Here is an 18,376-nt window from a genome sequence, read left to right as displayed (position 1 = left end):
CAGCACAAATATTCAGCATACAGCCTAGGTGTGCCGTAGGCTAGCCTACATAGCCAACTTAACATGAGTGAACTAGACTACATAATGAGACTTCCAGCCCTACGGAGAGCAAATCAAATATCCTAAACTACGGCTATATAAACCTTCCATTTGTAGCATCAGGCTACGAATAACAGTGACAATGTATTATTGAACTAGTTCTGCTGCTTCCGCATATTCTTTTGGTTTATGTAAAGTGTCTGATGGCGCGTAAACTCCAAACAATGTAATGAGTGGGACATGATTCATTTTGTAATGACTCGAGTGATGCGTGCAAATACTGATCTGTTAATGTGGACTGTCCCGTGAGAAGGCTGTGAAGGGTGAAGGCATCTTCATCTCCGACTAGCGCGTGTCAATGTGACCTGCCTACGCCATGCCGTTCAGATGGGACTGCACGAGCGCACTTTATTCACGCGCAAGGGCGCGCACTCCACATTTATCGCCAAGTACAAAAGTCACTTTGAGCTGTTCACCACCTTGAAGATATCAAGGTAAATAACAGGTCTGGCAAATTATGAATTGTATTAAAATATTTAGGCTATTATCATTTATGTATTTTATTGAGTAGGCCTTCAAAACAAAGGATAATTATCAGGATTATAATATGTTGCTCAAACCGCGCTGTTAAAAATGAAAGTAATCTAGCATATAGGAAGTTTGCTGTGGTAGTTTTTTTGACGTTTTGACAAAAACACCTATTGTAATGTAAAGCTATAATGTTGTGTACAACCTATTTAAACAAAACGAAGTGAAATTACAATTTATTTACAGCTACTTCTCAAAAATCGACATAGCAATGGGTCAGTTTATTTCCGCAAGCGTACCTATGAGGAAAAGGATGACCTTACTGCCCAATGTAATCAGTAGTGTATGTGATTCGAAAGCTACTCAAACTGATCCTGAAATTACCCAGAAATAGCTAGTTGATGTGTCTGGCGCTTACGGTGCCAGTAGACTTCTGGAAAAATCGGAGCAGCGGCTGCATTGCGGGTACAGGCATTTCTAATCCCTGCTGCAGGCTAGATTTACTTACAATAAAACATTTACACGAATCGGTTCAATAAATAACTGATTATTTTGTATGCAATGCATGATATTTTATATTATCTTCGCTTTGTATCATCAGACACACCGAAAATATGCATGATGTTTAGTGGTACAACATGTAGCCTACTTGTGGTTGTCATAACTGCGTCGCCTTATAACGCCACTGAAAAAAAAACCTGTTAACTGTGACTGCTGCCGTGTTTTAAAAGCATCTATCGGCGGAGGGAACATGGCTGAGGATATCCAGAGCAAATTGGAGAGGTACCGTACAGCACCCTTCGACTCGCGATTCCCCAACACAAACCAGACCAAAAACTGCTGGCAGAATTATTTAGGTAAGGCCACCAAGGTCATCCCATTACACTGGGTTTGGAGGGTAAGTGGTGTGTGGTCACTTAAGGGTGCCGCTGCTGATACAATGCGTCTTATCCTGAGATTTTTGTACAAAGACGTTGCGAAAAGGTGTTTGTTTTGAACTGGCTATATATAACATGGCTTTTGTGATGGATTTTAGATGTACGTCATACATGGGGTAACGTATATGAATCCCCTTGCTTAAGTGCATGCTTGGATTAAAGGGGATTGGAGGTCTTCACCTTGGTCCTTCAATCTGCTTGTCCAGATTTGAATATCCATGTGTTGTGTGTGCCACACTGTGTGGTCAATACGCAGAGGACTTTGTCTTTGTCTCTGTTTCTGTCACTCACTCTCACACACACACACACACTTACAAGTTATATTATTTATAGATGATTGGTCATATTTCTAGACTACCATCGCTGCCAGAAATCCTTGGAGTCCAAAGGTGTGGACGTGGCCCCGTGCGACTGGTACAAGAGGGTCTACAAATCTCTTTGCCCAATTTCCTGGGTGAGTCCTCAAATTCTTGCCATAAACCAACATTACACTACTCTGTCTCTTAACAGTTGTGAGTTGTGAGTAGGAATATAGCCTACTCACTGTAATCTCACTAAGCACTGCTGGCTCTTTCCTCTTGCCCTATCCAGCAAGAGTACTACAATTATAGTAACGGTTGTAATTCTACTGCAAACATAGTTTTACTTGCTCGTGTACCATTTTCTAGTGTACTTTAGATCTCAGATCAAAATGATTACTTAGGTCTTTGGGTGGAGGACATTACCAGTATTACGTTTTTAGACCCGAAACCTCAATCCATTATCTTAATAACGTCTTTGAGAGAGATTAGGGGGCAACTGTTTACGTAGTCATCACATTGGAACAGGCAACTGTGTCCGTACCGCTCCACCCAGCATATGAACTAACTTTCAGAACAACCAATAACCTTCAATACATCTGGTCTAGCATCTGCAATAGCAACTTTATCATTTTGTCACTGTGTGCCTCAGGTTGAGAAATGGGATGGCGCGAGAGATGATGGAACCTTCCCTGGAAAGATCTGAATTTCACCTTGGTGGTTGTCAGGGCAACAGAAGAGTGTGATGTGCAGACTGGTCCCTGCAGCTGGTCGGGGCCTTTCATGTCTCCCATAGTACACCTGTGTAACTGTGGTATTGTGGGACTGAGCCATTCCTTGTGTAATGAACATATTTTGCAGCAGTATCTGCCTTTAAAGCCGTTGGCATTGACTTCTGACGTGGTGTTCGAGTCATCTATGGGAAGCGCTGTCGTTTCTTTTTACCATTATCTTAAAGGCATAGTCCTCAATCCTGGCAAGAGATTGTTGATATCTGAATTTGACAGGCAGTCACACACCCCTCCCTTCAGTTCTCCTCAGGCAACGTTGCTGATTGGCTAGAATAGAATACTATCTGTAGTCTCTTTGTTTCTGATTTACAGAGCCAGGATTGTGTATTAACACTGGACAATAAATGAGGAAAAACTTGCTGAATTTGATATAAAGTGTTCTGGATTATAATTGAGAACTATGCCTTCAAGTTAGAAATGCAGAGGACACACTTACACAGACTACTCAGGGGCATGTTTTAAAATTATATTTATTGAGTAATGACTGCATTACATTGACCATTATTTTAAGATGTCTAAAAAAAGCCTGAAAGATTTTTTTTATATACGAACATAGAACATTTAAAGGACTGCTTTATTATAAGCTCCAACTGACACTTCAATTATTAACAAAACTGCTTTTTCAAAAAACTGCATTTCACCCCCCAAAGTTTCTCATATAGAATATTCTGAATGTCAGTAGTATTGAGAGTAGGGGCATTGCAATGGACACAGTATATATGTACACATACTACCAAACATTTTTGCTCTCACACACACACACACACACACACACACACACAAAGATAGTCCATTCTGAGAACTGAATGACACTGAAACGCAGCTAAACATTTGAATAAACTATCGCTTAAACTTTGAACAAATTTTGAGGTATATATCCAGTGCTTGCATATAATGTATATTGTATATACAAACTTCTCACCACTAGCATTTCTACATCGCAAGGTGAGTAATTCTGTGCCACCAATGCCACACAGAGCAACACATTCTACACATTGTCTTTTTGTGTGCCCTTATCAATATATCTATTGGCAATAACGGCACAATTGTATATGCATTTACACATTTCACATTAATTGGGGTGAAGCTGGCTCATATATTTTTCAAAACCAGACATTTTGTTTAATGAACTGACTCGAAGCGCGCAGATGTACAGTGCGGAGAAGGACACTTAGATAGGGAACCTTACCTGCTCTTGAGGAGTATAGATAAACAACACAATCGCATTTAAATCACCTGGACAACAAATGATTAAGCATATATACACAAGTATATACACATGTATCCTACATGTAGATACAGCAGCATTAGACAGAGAGAGAGGGAGTGAGACATGGTACAAATCTTAAATGCTTGCTAAGGGCTGTCTGAATATTTCTGGAGATGAGCATTAATGTCCCTGAATGTGTGTTTTGCACTCCAAAACACACCTTTGTGCAAGGATTTCTGTGCCAAAATTGGTCATCAGAGCAGGATGACATCAGCCTTAAATAGCATTAGAAGGTTTCCCGTGGCTATTTTTACCTTGCGTTTGGCTGTTTCCTGAAGGCACAGCAGTTTGTGAGGGCTCAGCCAGTGAGCACAGGTAGTGGGGATGTGCTTGAGCTCAAATATGAGACCTGTTAAGTAGCATCTTGTCGTCGTCAGCTCCCTCTCGAATCCCTCCATTCCACTTCTGCTCCATTAGTATCTTCTCTTCCCCATCTTCGTGTCTGTCATACATGTTTTAGGACGAAGGGCTGAAAAAGGAAATGGCAATGTATGCTATCAGTAACAGTAAACAAATGCTCTACACAAAGGCAAATAAAAAGAGACTAAAGTACAACACCTCACCTGGGTCGGCGTTCTGTTTGCGTCTGTGTTGATGGACTATCTGATTCTCATTGGTCATCTTCACATCCTGGTCCTCCACGTGGTTGCTGTGCCAAGAAAGGTGAATGCTTGTGAGGAATGTGATGATACACGGCTACAGTTCTCACGGCTAACTGAAGACAATATGTTATTGCCAAGAGCCACCAGAGCTAACGTGTCAAAGTGGACCTTCTAACGATTAGGACTGGAACCAACATTTATGGACAACTACTTCACTGGTAAGGTCAAACTGAGGTGGGGGGTGAATTTGGGGAAAGGAAGACTGGGTTGTCACATCACTGAATAGGGAGGTCAGACAGAAGGTCACATGACCATCATGGAGGGAGCCACTCTGTACAAAAGGGGTTACTTCACGAACACGGCACAAAGAACTATACACAGGAATGTCTCTGTTACTTACTGCTTACGATGCCTGCTCTTTTGAGAGCTATGAGAGGAACAACACATCTGTCACATCTTGACATATCACACACGCTCATCATGGACTCGTCTCACAAACGGCTCACACATGCAGCAGTTCAGTCATCATTGGGCAAACGCAGTGTACTCTCACAAACAGCCATGCCAGAGGCAGCCACCACTGCCTTTCATTCTGTCTCCGTCTCTCTCTCTCACACACACACACACACACACACACACATAACTGTGATTGAGCACTCAACCAGAAAATATTAGAGACTGTCTTCATGTGCTCTCTTAAATCTTGAATCTTATCTTAATGAATCTTAAATCTTGAATCTTAAAGTAACAATGAATCAAATGGAAAAACCAAGAAAAAAATTATTAAGAACTGTCTTTACCCATTTTATCTGATGATACATTTTACTGTCATTGGGCCTCATTCTCGATCTTTTTCTGTAATTCTTCAGAAATGTTTCTTACACGACTTCGCAAAAACAACGTAAGAGAAACGCTTCCGCTGCATTCCCGCACGCTTGAAAATGTGTTCATAAGCAGCCGAAGTCTTCTCAGCTGTGTTCCTTCCGATTAGTTTGTTAGATTGATGCGCGTTCTCGTGAAAGTGGATTTGCATACATACACGCCCCGCCAGCTCCTTATTAGGGCACGCAGCATTAACCAAGTGGGCTGTCGGATTTTCCCAAATCCACATGAAAGCAAATCGTAGCAGGTATTCATTAATAAGGTGGAGATCTTTTCATACGTTGAACTTCCGAAGTCCGTAAAACACATTTAAGAAGTCACTTTTTTTTGTATTTAAATCGAAAAATAGCCACCATGAGTGTGAAGACCGGTCACGAGTAGGAGTATAAAATGCAGTCAGTGCTGTTAGTCAAAATTCCCATCATAAGTGCGAAGACTGGTCACGTGTAGGAGTATAAAATGCATTAAGTGCACGTCACATTTCTTAGAGATTGGGTTTAGTGTTTATTTATTTATTCACTTACATTTGCAGTGTTCGTGTACATTTACATTCACATTCAGTCATTTAGCAGACACCTTTGTCCAAAGTGACGTACAAGGGAGGGAACAGTCAAGCTACAAGCAATAGAGACCAAGTGTAACAATAAATACTACCTCGTAGAATCATGACTATAAATGTGAAACGTAATTGTTAATGATACAAATATTGACATATGTCTTATTATTATTAGGATTATTATGTATTATTATTTTAATCCGAGGATGTCTATAGAGTTGATGTGAACGCAATCACCAACGATTTCTCACAAATTCAGCCGTTAAGCCCTTTAACACGGACAGATTTTTTAAATGTGATTCCTCAAATAACCACAAGATGGCCCGTGGAATCGCATTTGAGAAGATTCCGGCAGAGTTACGACTGCTATGTCGCGTTCTGAAAGTCGTCTGAAGTTCAGAAGAAAGCACAGAAGAAAAAACTATGGAGAATGGCAAATGTTTTCCTAAATCCACCGAAGTGGAGTTCCTTCTGAAATCCTTCTGAAAGTCTTCCCAACTGCTGTCGAGAATGAGGCCCATTATTTTTTATGTATCCTTATTTTTCTCAACTTCCTTCTTTTGTTGAGGTTTTTAATTAAAATATCCACCACTGTGGTATGAGAAAATAGAGAATAATGACTTGTTGATCCTTTCTTTTGCCAAACCTGATGATGGTGTTCTTCTCCCTCTGAGCGATGTGTGTGTTGTTGGTGAAGAGGATGGTGTGGTAGGGCACCACGGGGTCACACGTGGGCAGGATCCCCCTCACGATGCTCACGCAGTCAAGGATGCCATTATACACCAGCAGGTCATCCACAAGCAGCTACAGACAGAGACAGACAGACAGACAGACAGACAGACAGATAGACAGACAGACAGACAGAAACATTATTCATTCATTCATTCACTGATGTCAAGTGGTTAATACATGACATGATGAATGTTTATTTCTGATGAATTCAGAGTGCTATGGGTTGAAATGTTATTAACTCAGTATAAAATAGGCTATATTAGTTAATGACTATCATTATGTTGTTCGCTCACTAGGCTCAAAATGAAGGCAATGGATTGGGAAGGCTCTCCACTCGTCTGAAAAACAGTCAGCTAAACCTTATCTGTTACCCAGATCTGTTTAATGTACACACTTCTCCTGTTGTAGCTGTGATACTAGACGCAGTGCAAAATTAACTTGGGAATGGGGAACAGGGAATAATCTTAACTGCATCACCTGCATCGCCTGTGACCCTTTTTCTCTATCCCTCTTCTCTCACAGTCTCTCTCTCCCTCATTCCCCAAGGGTGTAAAGCAGGGTCAAGGTCAATGCCTGGAAAAACAGCAGGCACTGCCAATGCCTAGGTGCTCAGCCAACAAACTGTTTCCCATTCCAGTATCAAAAAATGCTTGAAATAACAAACAACTGCTGCAGGAATAAGGAGGGGCTAATTTAAGACCCCCATATCTTAAAGATTCTTTCCCTACAGCTGAATTGAGTTCCTTAAACAGAGACTTGGGTATTTTGACTCCCAAATAGGGTAAAACTGTTCACACAAGAGTATCAGGAAGGACTTGTGAGTTCAACTTTAGATTCAGATCTTATTTTGTCTGCCCAGAACCTTGAGCCAATGCTCACAAAGATGAACTAAACCAAAACAGCCGATATTTACCCCAAACTCCTTGACCCCTCTCTGCGGTGTCTTGGAATAATTCCACAGCTTGATCATGGACACGGTCATGGGCTGGTCAAAGATCAGATACACCCGATTTACCTGCAGGAAACACACACAAACCTACAGGTTACTTAGGACCCAGGAGAAAAAAAAAGATATTCACACACAGATAACACACATGCACACACACTTACACACACACATGCGCACGAGCACGCACACGCACGCACACAGACACAGACACAGACACACACACACACACACACACACACATACACACACCAGAACACACACCAAACACACACACACACACCAAACACACACAATGCTCACCAGTCCAGGGAGGACGGGAGCGAGCCACATGTGTCGCCCATCATGAGTGTTATTAACTCCGTCCACCAGTTTATCAGGTGTGCGCACGTCTCCACTCACACTGTCCAGCACGTTCACGCTGTCTGGGAACGCTGCTATGTCTGAGAGCCACCATTGAAGGCCACACCAGAGCACACAAACAAGCCCAATCACACCCTGGCAGACTAGCACCCTTTCCTACCACTAGAGGGCACCATTTCTCTGTCTATGCACCTAATATTCCACACAGTTCATTATGGCTTGAGATGTCTAAACGCATCAGCCTATGTGTATGTTGTTGTTCTTGTATTTAGGAGAATAGAGATGAGGACGGCTCTGTCTTAAGGATACTGTTATCACTGAGGGAGATCTTCTTGTCGTTGTGGTCGTACAGCTCAATGCCATTCAGGCCGATGTAGTAGGGGTCACCCCAGCTGGTCAACAGCTGCAGCTGAAATATGACTGGAAGAGGGGTTAAGGAACACAAAAACACACACAGCTCTGCCACACCAGCGGAAATACATTCCAAGGCAATCACTCATCACACTTAAAAATTCATACTTTTGCGTTTACTTTTCTCTGCAGTTATTTTGACACCGAAACTGAATTGCAGATTGCATCTTTAACTGTGATTTAAAATGTTTTGTTTGTTTTCATCTGCTGGCTATACATTGTGTTGGCTGTTGTGTGATGTGTGTGTTGCGTTCTTATGTGTGTGTTGTGTTGTGTTGTATGTTGTGTTCTTAGGTGCGTGTTGATGTGTGTGTTGTGTTCTGAAGTGTGTGTTGTGTTGTGTTCTGAAGTGTGTGTTGTGTTCTTAGGTGTTGTGTTGTGTGTTGTGTGATGTGTGTGATGTGTTCTGAAGTGTGTGTTGTATTCTGAGGAGTGTGAGGTGAACTAAGGATACATCCACAGGGCATGAGTGGAGCTTCATAATCCATACTGGCCTCTTCCCTCTGACACGAGCTCCCACTGCAGATTAAACAACAAAGAACATCTTAATTCACTCCATACTCCAAGAATATCAAAAACCACAATAGGAGGCAGAGCCTTTAGCTACTGAGCCCCCCTCCTCTGGAATAATCTCCATCCGAGATGCAGACACCCTACCTATATTCAAATCAAAGCTAAAGAGATTCCTCTTTAGTGCATCCTATAGCCAAAAGTAATTGCGTCGACAAACCCATCACCTGCTGCGCTAGCCACCCAGACATATCCGAACACAAATAATGTTCTAATAATAAAAAATAAAAAAAAAATTTCATCTGTGTGTGTGCAGGTTGCAAGTTGCAGGCAGTGTATGTTGCGCTGTGAAAGAGTGCTATAACAGATCTCGTGTGTGACATGCAGCTGTCCTCACTCACCAGAACTAAAAAAAAGAAAACTTACGACTGATATATCCATAAGTACACTATCAAACTAAATAACAAATGCAAGCATTACTAAACATTAGGGGTGGGGGAAAAAAAAAATTGATTATTCGATTTTTCTCGATTCTCTCTAAAACGATTCTGTCTCGATTCTCGATTTTTTTTTTACACATCCATTTTATGTTGAAATGCAATTATCGATTGATTATCGATTATCAATTTGAAACTGATAAAACGATTATCGATGCATTTTGACTAGAATCATTTGAGTTTGCAACTCAGAGTCTAAAATCACTTCCTACTTCGTGTTTGATAATTAAAGAAAATCAACAGATGAATTACCTTCGCTATTTGCTTTATTAGAGTAAAAGCTTTTAATGGTCACAATTTTGACTTTCTATGAGCAATGCAATAGTCGATGCAGCTTGCATTTCAACATAAAATGGATGTGAAAAAAAAAAAAAAAAGTTTTTTTAAAAATTACAAAATCGATTTTAAATCGATAATACCCCTGTTGCTTCCTTTCCCCTTCTGCCACACAACCCTCCCCCTTCCCCCCATCCCCCCTTCCCACCTTCCTGTCTCCACCCGGCCGACCTCAAGCCCCTTATGTGCCGTGGTTCTGCCTAAGGTTTATTCCTGCCTAACAGGGAGTTTTTCCTTGCCCCTGTTGCCATTGTGCATGCACTAAGGGGGTTTAGGCTCTGGGCTCTGTTAAGCGCCTAGAGGCAATTGTATTGTTATGGCCGTGGCGCTGTGCAAATAAAATTGAATTGAATTGAATTGAATTGAATTGAATACTGGACGTTCAACCACACAACTCATGTGGATATGAGTGTTTACTATGGTGTGCGTAATGGTTCTTTGAAAAGTATGCTTGAGTAGGTTGCCCAGTTTGTGTAACCTGTGTGTGTGTGTGTTGCGAACTATGAGAAACTGTACTGCACTGAAAGTGTCAGCATTACTGTGGGAACGAGAGCTGTTTGTCTCCCGTTGTCATGTGAGCACCGTACCTGTGCGTTTGAGAGCTGCTGTCTGTGACCTGCAGGTAGTCGATGAACAGGATCTCCTGGGCGAAGTCGAAGTGGCAGTGGCCCGGTCCTTTCCGCACCAGGAAGCCCTCAGGGGGAGAGATGGGCACGTCGTCCACGGCAACATGCATCACCTTCACCTGTGTACGGCAAAATGTCTGTTTCCCTTTTCTTGCTCCACATTCACACCCGTTTCCAATATCCTATGCCTTTATCACTCTCCCTGTCCACCTCTGTCCCCAGCCGAGGTTTAGGACATTATGTGTTACTCTGTGTGTCTCCCTACACAAAGACCTGGCTCACAGAAGCAGGTCACAGACACACCTAACCCTCATTACATCCACAACAACAAATCAGCTGCTCATCTCATGATGGAGTACAGAAAAAGGCCTCTTTCACAAGCGTGCTGCTGGTTGTGATGCCTCACCCCTCTGTAGGTGTCCTCTGGTGACTTGTTGTAGTTCCACACCCGGAGGCCGGTGAGCGTGAGCTCCGGGGGCAGCTGGATGGTAAGCCGGTGCTCAGCTCCGGAGCTGAACGGGATCAGCCACATGTGCTCATCTTCCATCGTGATGTTCTGCCCGTCAATCAACCTGTGTGTGTGTGTGTGTGTGTGTGAGGGGGGAAGGATGCATCAGTGACCTCACTGTCTAAGAGGAGAGAAGAAGGGGTATGCAGAGAGGGAAGTACGAGAGCAATGGAGAAACACTGACTTGTCCAGGGTGCGGAGGTCGTTGCTGTGGTCGGGCAGGTCGTTGAGGTCCCGGGGCGAGGCGTCCAGCATGGTGATGTCCAGGGGGACGCTCTGGCCCTCCTGACCCACCGCCTCTAACCCCGTCAGGCCCAGGTAGTGCACGTCCCCCCACGTCTCACTCAGAGTCAGCTTCAGCACTGCACACAACACGCACACTCTCATTTCAACATGATCCTGTCTCTCTTATTATCTTTTATTGATCCCTCAGTCACACACCCTCTCATCTGATCCTGTCTCTCTTTTCTTTTTCTTTTTCTTTTATTGATCCCCGTCACACACACTCTCATGATCCTGTGTCTCTTATTATATTTTATTGATCCCTCAGTCACACACACTCTCATCTGATCCTGTGTCTCTTTTCTTTTTCTTTTATTGATCCCTCCGTCAGACAATTCTAAGCCCATCTGCTGGGCTCTAGTGTCTCTAGGTACCACACCTACTCTGGGTTTTTAAGAACGCCTTCCGTGGGGATGTGGACGTTAAACACTTTCACATTGTACATGAATTTACGCTGATTTGATTCACATTCAGCTTTATGAAGAGAATTGGCATGGGTTGTGCATACGTTGTTTTAAAACCTCAGTACCCAAATTGTGGGATTCTACATACACATGGTCCTACGCAAAGATTGACACATCTGACCCATTATGACGAAATTCCTTTCTATGTATATTTTTGTTCACTGTTACACTGGACAATGCCTGAAGCTTAACAGATGAGGGACATAGAGGTGTGGGGATGATGGCGATGGCACTCACCGTTTCCTGTGTACACTCCTGGAGTGTGTGGGATATCTGGAGAGCTTTCAGAACGTGGGCTCACACGCAGATCCAGCTGCAAACACACAACCACAGAGATTAATGGAAGATGACAGCTGCTCCTGTGGGTAGACTCTAGCCTAACTTATTCATTCACACACACACAAATTCACACTCTCTCTTTCAAACACACAAACACACACACACACAAATATACACACACACACACACACACACACACACACACACACACCCACACCCAGAGCTATCTCTCCTGGTCTCTCACCGGTTGCTCGTCCTCTCTGAAGCCTGCTTGGGTGAAGGGCCTCTCCTCTCCCTCCCCGTCTGCTGTCCGTGGCCTCTGAAGCACCTCCTCCACCTCCCCAGGCCCCGTCTCCTCTCCCCTGTCCCCCACGAACGTCTCGTCAAAGCGGGACATGGCCTCCAGGATGGCATCATCCGTGGTAAACAAGATGGTATCTCCAAACTGGTCTAGTCCTGAGAGAGGAAGGCGAATGGGAAATAAAGTAATCTCTTGCTTGGGTTAACGTAGATTTAGCAACAATAAAAGCTACTAAAATATCTGTCTGTTAAGTAAGGAATGAACGACTCTGTGTGAATGTATGTCAAAGTAAATAAGCAAAAAGCTGATTCTGTTCTGTCCTGAGCTGTGCTGGAACTACGATCACGTCGATGCCTACCTCCAGACAGAGTGCCTGAAGCCTTGGCGATCTCTCCCCTGAAGATGCACCTGCCGTCCAGGCTCATCTCCACTTCGCGGGCCCCTCTGAAGGAGTGGATGCGGGACTTGTTGTAGTTCCAGATGCGCACCATGGCCAGCCGGTGCACCCGGCCCAGCTCCAGCTCGATGACGTGCTGCCGGCCCGGCGTGAAGGGGGCCAGCCACAGGTGCATGTCGTCCTGCGTGCGGTTCATGCCGTCGATCAGGTTGGTGATCACGCGCGGGTCCTTGCCGTAGGCCGGCAGGATGTTGATGTCGGGCGGGTTGGCGCTGACGAGCACGGGCTTGACGGGCTCGCCGGTGGCACTGAACACCTCCAAGCCGTTGAGGCCCACGTAGTGGCGGTCGCCCCACGTCGACAGGATGCTGACCACCAGCGTCTGGCCTTGGGGGAGCACGGGGATCTCGAAGTCCTCCTCGTCCCGGAGGTCGGGGGGGTCGTCCTCCAGCTCGTCCGGCGTCGGGGCCGGCGGGAAGTCCAGTGAGGAGGGGCGGGGCAGGGCGTGGGCGTGGGCGTTCTGGCGCTGCAGGAACTCGTCGAAGATGTCGCCCTCGTAGGCCATGTTGGAGATGCGTCCGCGCTGGCTCTGGTTGAACTTGGTGAGCGAGTCCCAGGACTCCATGAGCGAGTCGTCCTGCTCGCTGTGCCAGTGGGAGCGCTGCCTGCGGCTCCCTGCCGTCACTGGACCCAAGCCTGGCACACAGACGGGATTCTGGTGAGCTCACACAGACTGGTGAAGTGTGGCACAAGACAAGTTCATCACACAACAGAGAGAGCTCTCTTCACTGAGGGGGGTATTTCTATGGAAACACAGAATGACTAACGCAGAAAAGTTATTTTCAGATATTCAGTGATCCATCATCACACATCTCTCCCCACAGTCTCATAGCCAGGTTTCCACCCAGCACGAGTGCCTGTTATCCACCTGAGGCACATGATGTCACTAGATGCAGATTAGTGGGAGCAGCTGCTGCTGTCAGTGGCACCTGGCTGATGAACTCCAGATAGGTTGGAACTCATTTGTGAGTGTGGGTACAGAGATGGCATATGGTGGCTCTGTTATGAGTCCTTCTGAAGTTAAGTATGCTAAGTTAAGTATGCTAATGGCTTTCGGGTCTTGGCCTATGAGGAGTTGTACCTGCTTATGGGTGGGATCTCTTACCCTACTAGGTATGTTAGTAGCTGACAGCTTGACTTGAGGCCTGCTGTACTTCACGTGTGGACTAGGCTCTGCTTGATGCCTTGTCTAGCTCATGGTGGATTACCCAGACTGTGGAAGGCAGGCCAGGCTAGAAGAGGCAGCCGCCAACTTAATCTCATTTCACACTGAACTAAAATATCTCCTCTCACAAAACAGAAAGCAGCCATTTCACACTCGGAATTAACACGCATCCAACAAGAAGGCAGTCCAAATACATTCAAGAAAAAGTTTACCAGCAACGTTTCAGAGAGGTTCAGAGAGAAAGACAGAAAGAGAGAGAGTGAATGAGAGACACAGAGAGATACAGATAGAGTGAATGAGAGACTTGGGTCTGAGTGGGCCTACCTGTGCTACTGGTGCTACTGGTCAGGTCTGAGTTCTGACTGAGCGCTCGGGTTCCTACCCGGGACGATCCTCTCCTCCCGCTGACCGGTCGCTCTGCCCGCTCACTAAAGTCATCCAGCAGGTCCGAACCCAGATCCCGATCCGCCCGACCCCTTTCCCTGTCCCGCTCTGGCCGTACATCCAGGCCCAGCCCCGGGTCCAAGTCCAGGGAGTCTGCGCTGAACTCGGAGCTCAAGAGCCTCTGTGGCCTGCCGGGGGCGGAGCGCTGAGCCGAGCCCTGACATACCCGGCCCGGGTGGCACGCCAGATCCGGCAGCACCGAGGCGCTTTTGGCCTCGGGTCGCGCCAGCCACAGGGGCCGCTCCCGTTCTCGCTCGCGCTCAGGCCCCGCCTCAGAGGCCTCGGGTCCTGCCCTGCTCGAGGGATTGAGCCAATCAGGAGTCCGGCCGGAGGGCTGTGTGGTCACTGTGTGCTCCCCGTCCTCCGACAGGCCTGGCGTGGGTGAGTCGGTGTCCAGAGGGTGGGTGTCGAGCTCCAGCGAGTCCTTTTGCATGGCTGCTGCCCTGGGCTCTGGCAGTGCCTGCTGCAGTCACACAGAAACAGCCTGAATATTTCATGCATCACAACACCACCACTCATCCAGAGGAGACCTGCTCCTCATTCAGCTGATGACACACATGATGGCACAACGAGAACTGTGAGACATTACTAGGCGACCAAATGCCAGCTCTCTAACAGTGATTATGCCTTTAAAGGTGCCAAAGACTTCCTACCTTACTTGGCTCTATTGGGGCTTCTGATTGGCTGCTGTGGGTGCTGACGTCCTGGTTGGTCTGGATGTCATGGCTCTGTGGGCTGCAGCCCCTCAGGCTGTGTGAGGACGTGACTGGGCTAGGAGTGTTGCAGTCTGGGAGCAGTAGTTCTTGCAGGTCGATGGCGGTGCTGTAGTCAAACACGGAGTTTCCACAGCCCTTCTGCAGCTCTCCCTCAAAGACCAGTGTGCTGTTGACATACAGCTTCACATGACGAGCACCTATGTCCAGATCCTAAAACACACACACACACACACACACACACACACACACACACACACACAGCTTCAACACAGAGTTGGCACCACCAAGCTTAAATATTATTATACATGCAAAAACATAAAGATAGCAGGTGATTTATACACAGTTTTATCTGACCATAACCTATGATTGGGTCGTAATACTGTCTTGATAAGTCTAGCTCCAGGCTTGCTTAGTTAATTTGCACTCACTCTCTCTCTACTGTTTCAGAGAGCTGACAGTTGGGCATCAAACAACACACCCACAGATTTGCTTAGTAGCGTTGCTAACATGAATGCTCACACAAAACAAGCGCTGCACTCCAAAACAACACACACACACACACACACACACACACACACACACACACACATTCATAACAGACAATAACACATACTGCACAACTCTTACATCACACAGCAGCACACCACACCAATAGCACTCTCACACTATCACACTCTTACACCCCAGGGCTCCTTCACACACTCCAGAATCCCTGCTGCCAGAGATCTGCCTCACTGTGGCTAGTGGAAGCTAGACACATCACTACAGCACAGCACACTCACTTGTTGACAGATAATCTTACACAATACTGTACAGACACAACTACAACAGTCTGCTGCAGTACACTAAGACATGCACAAATACTCTGAGATACACAACAAAAAAAATGCACAAGCACAAACACACCTCACACACCCGTAATGTTCAGCCATGACTGTCTAATGCACCCAGGACTTAAGCCCTCTTCCGCTCCCAGACAGCCTGGCTGTCACAGCTGCCACAGCTCTAAATGTGTGTGTGTGTGTGTGTGTGTGTGAGTGAGGGAGGGAGAGAGCGCTGGTGGGAGGAGCAGGGAGGGGACATGAACCCTCTGTAATCCCTTGAGCTAATCTCTTGCTGTTCTACATTCAGATAGCCAGACACACACACACACACACACACACACACACACACACACACACACACACACACACACACACACACACACACACACACACACACACACACACACACACACAAACCCACACACACACACACACACACACACACACTCACATTGAGGTTTCTGTTGTAGTTCCAGATCTTGATGTGTGAGAGGGTGAAGTCTTGAGTGCGCTCAGTGTTCCTCAGGATGAAGTAAAGCTGAACTGGTGGAGGAAATGCACACACCCACATGTTCCGCTCCTTAGTGGTCTATACACACACACACACACACACACACACACACACACACACACACACACACACACACATTTGATTACATTTCACACAGGATAGGGGCGAAAAAAGACAGACATTACCAACATTCCTTATTTGGTAGTAACTAACTTTTCCACTTTAAAGTAACAATATAGAGTTTCTGGAGCCGCCAGATATGGGGCTACTTTCTGCTGGACTATTCAGTAAATTATTTGCTGTCTTGCTTTGTCTTGTTGCACTTCCTTGATGTTTGACTGTGTTAGGAAAGTTGTTGACTCGCTTATTTGTCATAAACAAAGTAAGCTCATTTCCACAGGTTTCGATAAGTTTAGCCGCTAGCAAGACATTTCGTTAGCGGTGTTAGCAAGCTTCTTATAACACGCTATGACATTGATGCTACTATTAAGTGCTCTTTTTTTATGTTTTTGTGATAGCTATGTTTGCTTAGCTTGCCAACAACTTTCCTAAAACAGGTAAACATCATGCAAGTGCATCACAAGACAAAGCAAGACAGCAAATCATTTACTGAATAGTCCAGCAGAAAGAAGCCCCCTACCTGGCGACTCCAGAAACTCCATAGTGTTATTTTAACATAACTTTTCCATTCATTTTCACCCCTACACACGCACACACACACACACACACACACACACACACACACACACACACACACATAAACACACATTAACACACATTAACAAACACACACATAAACACACAATAACACACACACAGACACTTGCCTTTGTTTTCCCATTAACCAGTGCTCCCAGGTTCCCTGGCTCTTGCGCGTTCCGGATGTCCAGGTCGTGGGGCGACACGTAGATCTTCCGGTTCTTTCCACAGAAGAACTGCATCTCTGTGAGGCCATCTCTGTGAGGCCCACATGCCAATCATTCCCCCAGTTGGACAGGATCTCCATGGTTACGTACAGAGTCGGTGTGACCTCTGCAGACGCTTGGTTCCTCTGCCATCAGAAGAACAACCCATTACGATCTGATAATACCCATATCAAACACTCAGATGAACAGTGTGTGAGGAGCATGTTTATGTTTGTGTGTGGGTTGTGGAGCGTGTTGCAAGTTATGTCTGTAAAATTGAGTAAGCCTAGTCTCCACTGACAGGGCCATGTTAAACACATCATGAAAACATTAGTGATTTACTGTAGCTTGGACCTACAATAAACAATATAATAATAATCAATAATCCGACATCATTGATAGTGGCAAGTATGTGTGCAGTGGACACTAGGCATTAGCGTGCTCTGTGCTAATCTGGGAGATAAGGGTGATGGACAGGATACTGACTGGACTGCTGCTCACGCTGCTCTGACTCTTGAGTTTAGGAGCTGGACACTCCAGTTGGGATTCAGACTCGATGCGCTCCAGAGCTTTCAACAGCTTTTTCTGTTGACTGAGAGAAGAAAGAGAAACGAACCGTTAAATGAGCCAGAGGACTGACTGGTGTGGAGTGCTTAAACAGAGCGGGATAGGCCACGCTTTATGATTTGGAGAGCTGTGGAGCTTGTAAAGTCGTCCCATTGCGGTATGCGATTGGTGAGGACTTATGTTGCTGCAGGTCAGTGGGGAGGTATAGGCTCTCACCTGGCGCCCATCAGTGTTATCCTCTGCATGGCTCTGGTCACCCGACTGGCATCACCTTCTTCATCATCATGTTCATCATCATCACCAGTGCCACCCAATCCGTTCTTCAGATGACCCTTGACCTTCGAAAAAGTCAGACAGGAAAGGTCAAAAATATTACTATTCACAAAATATTCTGTTTATAATGACACTGAAAACTATAACTGCCGTACAGGACAGATGAGGTAAACACTGGTCCACAGAAAAGGTGGGCACAGTAGAGTTTGTGAGAGGTGTACATCCATCCTACACAATTAACAACTGCCGTATTCCAATCACATCCTAGACCAATATAATGCTGTTAAACATCTAAATTGGTTAAATAGAACCAAAACATTTCTATACAAATACATGTATTTATTACATACTGAA

At 45.4% G+C, this 18,376-nt stretch overlaps 2 protein-coding genes across 3 annotated transcripts in view; one reads left to right on the top strand and one right to left on the bottom strand.

Moving 5' to 3' along the window:
- Window positions 1–386: 386 nt before the first annotated feature.
- Window positions 387–2,703, top strand: cox6b1 (cytochrome c oxidase subunit 6B1). 2 transcript variants are annotated; one of them, XM_080835682.1, is made up of 4 exons: window positions 387–533; window positions 1,299–1,424; window positions 1,859–1,959; window positions 2,457–2,703. In XM_080835682.1, exons 2-4 carry the CDS (start codon window positions 1,319–1,321, stop codon window positions 2,508–2,510), a joined length of 261 nt encoding a protein of 86 aa, XP_080691808.1. In that variant the 5' UTR covers window positions 387–533; window positions 1,299–1,318; the 3' UTR covers window positions 2,511–2,703. The 2 variants fall into 2 exon arrangements, with proteins under 2 accessions (XP_080691808.1, XP_080691809.1); XM_080835683.1 differs by having other exon boundaries at window positions 466–544.
- Window positions 2,704–2,837: 134 nt separating this feature from the next.
- The window catches only part of katnip (katanin interacting protein), a gene marked incomplete at its 5' end in the record, with an annotated part of 30,114 nt that continues 14,575 nt past the window's right edge, over window positions 2,838–18,376 (bottom strand). The window contains 21 exon segments of the mRNA XM_080835681.1: window positions 2,838–4,334; window positions 4,429–4,514; window positions 4,868–4,894; window positions 6,552–6,709; window positions 7,551–7,652; window positions 7,887–8,026; window positions 8,256–8,366; window positions 8,812–8,876; window positions 10,288–10,445; window positions 10,733–10,898; window positions 11,019–11,196; window positions 11,818–11,893; window positions 12,104–12,315; window positions 12,519–13,253; window positions 14,107–14,689; window positions 14,880–15,152; window positions 16,218–16,355; window positions 17,105–17,242; window positions 17,245–17,328; window positions 17,669–17,774; window positions 17,966–18,087. Coding sequence (XP_080691807.1) covers window positions 4,279–4,334; window positions 4,429–4,514; window positions 4,868–4,894; window positions 6,552–6,709; window positions 7,551–7,652; window positions 7,887–8,026; window positions 8,256–8,366; window positions 8,812–8,876; window positions 10,288–10,445; window positions 10,733–10,898; window positions 11,019–11,196; window positions 11,818–11,893; window positions 12,104–12,315; window positions 12,519–13,253; window positions 14,107–14,689; window positions 14,880–15,152; window positions 16,218–16,355; window positions 17,105–17,242; window positions 17,245–17,328; window positions 17,669–17,774; window positions 17,966–18,087 — 3,714 coding nt within the window. The 3' untranslated portion in view covers window positions 2,838–4,278.

The sequence above is a fragment of the Sprattus sprattus genome (genome assembly GCF_963457725.1).
Source record: "Sprattus sprattus genome assembly, chromosome: 3".
In the NCBI taxonomy this organism is placed as follows: Eukaryota; Metazoa; Chordata; class Actinopteri; order Clupeiformes; family Clupeidae; genus Sprattus; species Sprattus sprattus.
Note: the sequence above shows the minus strand (reverse complement) of the source record. Positions and strands in the feature narration are given on the sequence as shown.